The sequence below is a fragment of the Etheostoma cragini genome, chromosome 2 (assembly GCF_013103735.1).
Source record: "Etheostoma cragini isolate CJK2018 chromosome 2, CSU_Ecrag_1.0, whole genome shotgun sequence".
NCBI lineage: Eukaryota > Metazoa > Chordata > Actinopteri > Perciformes > Percidae > Etheostoma > Etheostoma cragini.
Genome location: NC_048408.1, coordinates 17,362,137 through 17,369,469, shown reverse-complemented (window position 1 = coordinate 17,369,469; position 7,333 = coordinate 17,362,137). Strand labels below are relative to the sequence as shown.

Below are 7,333 nucleotides of genomic sequence, written 5' to 3'. Positions count from 1 at the left end.
TATAATTACATATACATTCAACTCATCACTATGGTTGTCATATATATTGTACTCATATGAAATGTTACTTCAATGATGCATACATTTGAAAATAGGAGCACTCTGCAGAACACACACTTTCATCAAAGTGTTGATTCACAAGTAGACTTCTCTCGGGTTTGTCTCTGTGCATTTGTGTTTAGTTTTTACCAATGTGATTTTGAGTGTGTGTGTGTGTGTGTGTGTGACCAGGTTGACAATAGTTGTTTCTGTTCTCTCTGTAGACTAGTGTTTCAGGACATTAGTGGCAGATTGTCCCAGGTAGGGTTTACACACTCTGTGTGAGAGCCAGTGTGCATCCTCCTCGTCTCCAATGACTGCGTGCTGCTAGACATTATTGACCATCTGAGATTGAAATGCCTTCTCTGTCTTCTCCTACTAACTCACTGGATTCTGACATGGGTGGAGTTGCGGAAGGGGGAGAAAAGAATTAATTTGAAATTAAAATTTGGGAAGAATACACTACTTAGCATATACTACATAAAATGTCCATTCCCAAATTATCTACAGGGGAGTTGGATATACATGTATTGGTAAATTAGGTGCTGTATTGAAGGTCAATACTTGAACAGTGAGTCACCTTCCTTATCCAAAATCTGCACTTATAACATTTTCAAGCATTTTCCATGACAATACATCCAGTCAACTATTTACATTTTGTACACCAGCTTATTATTTTCCTCTGTATGAAAACAAAGACCTTTGTCTTACTTTCGCTTCATCCCTAGGTGACACAAATTCAATACTTTTCACTATGTGCTTGTGGCAAGATACATTCAAACACATTGTAGTATATTATTTGGCATTTTCATCACACATTTGTATTCCAAAATTAGAAGATATGGATTAAGAATTGTCCAAAACTGATATTTCAAGCCAAGACATGCTGTCTATTTGTTATACTATTTCAATTAACTCACCCTAAAACTATTGTGCACATGCTTTACATATGAATTATTAGGTGTCAGCGAGCTGCATTGCCATGCTTGAAATGGAAACACGAAATGAATAACACATGAATAATGACATTAAAACCTGAGACTTTTATAGTAGTCAGGGGGATGTAGGACCGTTTCTGTCAGCAGTTACTTCAGACCCCTTCCAGGAATCTCCCTATCTGTTTCACCTGTGGCATGCTAACTGAATCAATGTCGGCATGCAGGTATATTTACAAGGCTGACTCCTCCCCACAACCACTCTTCGTCCCGTCTTTTTCTTCTGTCTATACACTCCCTTTTTGTGTCATTCTTTATTTCACTCCTTCTCGGTCTCTTTATTCTGTCTTCTTTCTTTGCTCAGTCAATAATTAAAACATTTTTTCTTCTTCTTCTTTTTCCTCCTCTTCTTCTGTACATATCATGTTCTGTCACCCTTCCTCCTCCTTCCCCGATCCAGCCTTCCTCCCATAGTAGCAACTGTGTGGTCCTGAATGCAGGGACTTAGTCGTGACTGATCCTTTAGGGTAGACTGCAGCGGTGTTTGTTTTTGATAGGGATGTTTTGGCCTAATACGCTGTACGTTTGGAGTTTGGGAAAGCATGCTGTTTTTGTTAGTGATTGGTCGCTGGCCATTTAAGCGTGTGTGTGAGTGTGACCTTTTTAATCCGTCTGGCTGACTGTCTTTTTACACCTGTAGTTTTTTTGTGTATGTTCATCAGCTGTTCATCCAAACCTAAATAATGACACAATCATCTTGCCACCCCTTCCCCTTTCTTTAACTGTGTGTTTTTGGTGGGGGAACCGGGGTGGGGCCCAGTTATGGGTATGAACTCTCTCCCTCCATGTCCAACACACAGTGTGAAGGATAATGAACAGGGGAATGTTACAAACATGTCTTATACAATTTATGGAAGTAGGTCATGGAGGGAGAGACCCACACAGAGCCTGAGCTACATCCTTGTGAATGCTGTACTGCACCAGATTAGCCAGTTTTGCTGACTGTCTGCTTGTTAATCTTTCGCTCTCTTCTCAGCAGTTTTTCATCACAATGTAACCCTTTAGATTAACAACTAGTCTATTAGTGTGTGAAGAAAAATACAGCAAATTTTTAACAATAAATACAATTGTTTCTGTTTTGTCCCACCTGCCCCTTCATTCCACCCTTACCACACACTACCACCTTCCGTCACTCTCCGCTTCGTCGCCTCGTCACAGGGCGGCTATGCAGCGTATCGTTACGCCCAGCCAACTGCGGTAGCAACTCCAGCAGCAGCGGCAGCTGCAGCAGCAGCTTACAGTGACAGGTTAGTGGGCTGTCCAGCACACCTTAAGGCCTCCTCTGACGGGCTACGGGGTCACGTGTCTCTATATGTGTGCTGCTTGCTTGCAGCACTGTCTTCTGTCACTAAGTAGTCGTGTAACTTTATTTTCAAAGCACATTTAAAATCAACACAATTATCAAGACTAGGTTAACATGAATTAGTTTGGGGTTTCATTCCTACAAAAATCATAAACCAGGGTGGGAATTTTTGAAAATGAAAAACCCTTTTTCTCTTGCATTTAGATTACCTTGTTACCTTGTGCTATTTTTACATATACATACATTTAAAATATAATGGGATACCTTATGTTTGACGTTTTTTGTTGTTTTCTGATAGCTACGGACGAGTTTACACAGCAGACCCCTACCATGCTGCGCTTGCCCCAGCTGCCTATGGTGTTGGAGCCATGGTAAGTCCCTAAAACCCATGTATTGTCAAGCTTTCAAAGGATAAGCCAAGTGATATTCTATATTTTTCTTATTGTCAATAATTCCCATGAATGTGCAAAGCCAACAATGTGTTCATCCGTCTCTCAATACTTTAGAGCGTCCTTTTCCTCTCTGTGGTTCTCCCCAACCATTAGATTTTAGCTGTACCTAACATAAGCAGCTCAAGTAGTTCTCCCCAAGGTCTGTGTTGTTAGTTACTATGGCCTCTGTGTGACCTTTTACTATTATTGTTAAAATCATTACTAATTCCCCTCACTCTGTTTTTCTTCTCTCAGATTGTGTGTTTCCTTTATTTTTATTCTTGTTTTCTGTAAAGCACTTTGGATCAACTGTGTTGTGGGTAAAGTGCTACATAAGGTTTATTTTACTTAATTGTGACTGGATTAGTTTCTACTGAAGACGTAAATATTCAAAAAAGGGTCATACATATAATATTTGTTTTTAATAACGGGTTATTGTCACCCAGTGCAACAGTGTGGTTCATTGATGTATTTTTAGTTTTTGGAGGTCCGCAACACATAGTGAGGAAATATATCAGGGTTTGGCTACACAGAGTACTCGTTAGTACGATTGATTAATTGTTGGTTTTGGTCTTTTTATGGAATTTATTGATATAACGGAAGATATAGAATATCTCTAGACTGATTTGATTAAATGAATAATGTCATTATGAGACAATGTTATTAACTTAATGTTTATTGTTTATTGTTTTCTCAGGCCACACTGTACAGGGGGGGCTACAGCAGGTTTGCCCCTTACTAAAGACACTACATTTCCCAGGAGCTCCCTCTTCCGTTGAATACTCTGAAAGAACTCCCTCTGTTGTTGTAAAGGTGGACTGCACCCAGTTTCAAAGTGGAGTTGACCACAACAATGTTATTTCAGATCCCACCCCAGAGCAGTCCTACGTTTTCTTAAATGCGCTACTACAAAAATACTACAGAAATAGAGGAATGCTGTATAAAGACTGACAGATGGCCTCTACATTAAAAAAGAAGAAAAAAAGAAGACTTAAAGTGGCCACCTTCCCTCTTGCACGGCTGTAATATAGTCCCCCCTTCTTAATCCCTTGGCACTCAGAAGCACAAGACTTGTGATGGAGCCGAGAAGTTCTTCCAGAGGCTGTACGTGGATAACTGACATTAAAACAGCTGTCAACAATGTATGAGAAAGTGCTGTGTGGCCTGCACACACTTAACATTAAAGGAAAAAGAGAAATGGATATGCCCACAAAACGGCGGAGCAGTAGGAAGCAGGAAAGTTCATCAAAATAGCCTATCAACATTTTGAAATGAATGAAGATTCACTAAAAACACACCCACTGGTGGATTTTCATAATTTGGGTGCACAGCAATGTAATGGGATTTCCATTCTTGCTGTGTTCTGGTAGAGGGACACTGAACATGGCGGCTTGGATGGATGATGTGTGACGGTTTATAATGCTTCTGAAATCATGTCTGAAAGCTGAAGGGAGGGAGGGTTATTAGAGTGGTTCCTTACCTCAAGATTTCTTAGTATGTGGAAATGGTGAACCTTTAAACTTAAAATTGTTATGATATGCAAAGAAATTAGTTTAGAGAAAAAAAAAACTACCAAATTATTATTATTATTATTAATAATATTATTATTATTGTAATTATTCTCATTACTATTCTTATAAAACCATTACTTGTTTGATTTGGCTACCACTACAGTGAACTACAGTGAACCTTGGGGTTAAAATCTGAAAATGAGCATCTGTATTCTTTTTTTATGAGAATATGACACAACTATAGTCTCACATCATCCTTCTCATGCACAGGATCTCACTAAAACACTACAACAAGAGTTCAACACTAAACATCGTCTTCTGTAATTGATTTTTAGCTTTAGATCTAAACAACACCATCCACCCACAACCCTGAGGTTCAAGTATTTTTTGATCCTTTAATGTAGAGATTTATTATTTGGATTTTCCCCTCATGCTCCATCTTTTATAGAGCAAGTCCAACATTGAATGAGTCTTCCTGAAACATACTTTAGTAGGTAAATGTGTTTGAGATGCTGCCAGCGGCAATTACTGAGCAAGTGAAAGTTTCTGTTGGTGAGTTCATAGAAAATATTTAAATGCAAAACACCTTACTATTTTGCATATTTCTATACCGTTGTATTCTATATTTCCAAAACGTGGCTTTTTTTGGCTTTTTGTTTTGTTCCAAAGATTTGTAGAAAGCACATTTTTCTGCCGTATGTATAAATATATTATCTTTGTTATTGTTATTATCATTATCTTATGGCTGTGTTTATTTACTTATTTTTCATCTTCCATTTTTTATATATATATATATATATATATATATATATATATATATATATATATATATATAATATATATATATATAATATATAATATATAAGTGTTGTTCCTTATCCAGTAAGGTGCAAGTTAAATTTTAAGTAGTTGTTATTTTGAGATAATATCTTGATCAGAGAGCATACGTAAAATGAAAAATACCAGTATCAATTCCAATACCCTTAAAGTGATATAAATACCTATTTACTTTATGGGAAAATAATCCTTCTGCATTTAATGCCTTTTATTTTTATAGTGTAGCCACATTTTTAACCATTTTTGGTGGCATCTCTGCCAACTCCGTCAAATACACCACGCTTGACTTCACCACCACAGACGGGATGGGTTGTAGCTGCTGTGGTAGTGGGCCATTTACAAATTGCATTAAATCAAAGAACGCTTGAATTCATTGGCTGCAAGCAAAACAGACTACACAAACTACTACAAAACAAAGTAATTTTATTTTTAGATCTGGATACAAAAAGTAATTAATACAGGTATCGTTTGACTGAAGAAGTTTCAATACTATTTGGTACTGGTTTATTTACAGATACCCAGCCCTACTAAGAAGTGGAAAAACTAAAGGTATGCATGTAACCCTACCAAACTTCTGTCCTCTTGGTTAAATATCCTGTCAATCCGGGCTACTGTTTATAGGATTGATTATAGGATCCGTTAGCATGACATTTAAATATATTTCAAATATACAGGAATGGCTGGATTTTTCTTTCTTTTTGTGTTCCTATTTCAGAGGTGACTGAGACATTTGGAATGAATGAACATAGGTGTGTAGCACTTTGGTTAAAACCAACTGTGCTCTTGAGTTTTTCATTTATTTAAATAGTTATTGTTTTGTTTTAAGCAGACTCCATACATTTCAGTGGTTAAATTTGTCAGTGCGGCCAGCGTGGTTGCTCCAGGTTTGTTTGAAGATATCTGATAAAAAGTCAGAATGCGTTATCTCATACATAAGCAGGTTAATATTCCTACATGGTGAAAACAAAATGTCATTGTAAGATATGATCTAAGTTGTGTGTTAAATGGGGCCCTTATGCTTTTTTTCTACCTAATAGCTAATTGCAAAGCGACAGTTGTTTTTCATTTCTCACATTTGAAAAAACGGTCAATAAGGGGATTTGTTTCTATTAAATGTGCTGCTTTGGATTTTGTCATGACATCCAACATTTTATTTGTAATATCAACTTATTATAGAATGTGCTGTGGACAAAAAAAAAAAAAAACTAGCCAAGGATGCTAACTTAGAGTCCCCAGCACGTTCTGGTTCTCAACTTGAGAAGTGCAACACAAAAGAAATTACACAAAGATGGACTTATGAAGCCACTGAAGGCATGGACAAACCAGCATGAGTGATACTTTAAAAAAAGTTTTGCATGAATATTGTGTCCTTTATGTTTGACTCCTGAGCAGCTGAGTCCAGTTGTGTTCTTCTTTACCACTAAACTCGATGGAGAATATCCGGCAGCTAGCAGTTTAAAGCTAGCTAATACAACAAAGAGCACAGTGCTGTTTGGCAAAAAGGCCTGCAGACAAACAAAATGGCTGCCGCACAAAATAACACGTGGCAGCTTCATTTTCCTGTCATGGTTTTCTTGCCACTGTATTATAGCAAACTATGTGGCCAGTCTTCATAGTTGCTATGGTTTCTCAATGAACAGACCTCTTCCTCTGTCATGTCTATATTGCCCTTGACTGCCATTATATTTTTTTGTTATTGAATGTCCACATAGAATGTTTTATATAAAAATGTTTTGTTGTGATCATGCTTTCAGGTTTTCTTTTTGTATTCTACGAGTGTTATTTTGTAGTTTCCTACAATATTGTTCACAGACAGTGCCACTAGTGCTGAATACTAATCTAAATTTTAGTATTGATCACCAAGTCAGAAACATTAAACATGCAGCAGATTTCTTTGGCCGCATAATGGCAGTGGAAACACACACTGAACACCTATGTGATCATCTTTTAAGATGGTATAGAAACTTTTTTGCAAACAGTTGTTCTTTTACATATCCAGCATATACATAGCACAACATTAGCATCCACTTCATGTGTCTGGTCATAAATTGACTCTACTTTAAGCATTATTCTTGTCTCCACTGATATTTACTTTGTCATTATTATATATATTGTTTGGTGCCGGGCAGATAGCATTAGCATGCAAGGCAAGGCAAGGCAAGGCAGCTTTATTTGTATAGCACATTTCAGCAACAGGGCAATTCAAAGTGCTTTACA

At 37.2% G+C, this 7,333-nt stretch overlaps 1 protein-coding gene across 8 annotated transcripts in view; it reads left to right on the top strand.

The window, feature by feature from the left end:
• rbfox2 (RNA binding fox-1 homolog 2) overlaps window positions 1-3,748 on the top strand; it is a 30,213-nt gene extending 26,465 nt beyond the window's left edge. For 6 of the 8 annotated variants that reach the window (XR_004658966.1, XM_034889298.1, XM_034889289.1 and 3 more), the window contains 3 exons: window positions 2,193-2,281; window positions 2,636-2,708; window positions 3,466-3,748. Coding sequence is in view for 6 of the 8 variants with exons in the window: in XM_034889298.1 (XP_034745189.1) it covers window positions 2,193-2,281; window positions 2,636-2,708; window positions 3,466-3,510 (207 nt within the window). In the remaining 2 variants the exon portion in view is untranslated. Of the gene's footprint in view, window positions 1-263; window positions 301-2,192; window positions 2,282-2,635; window positions 2,709-3,465 lie in introns of all 8 variants that reach the window. The other 2 variants (XR_004658965.1, XM_034889307.1) reach the window with 1 other exon arrangement.
• Window positions 3,749-7,333: the final 3,585 nt, after the last annotated feature.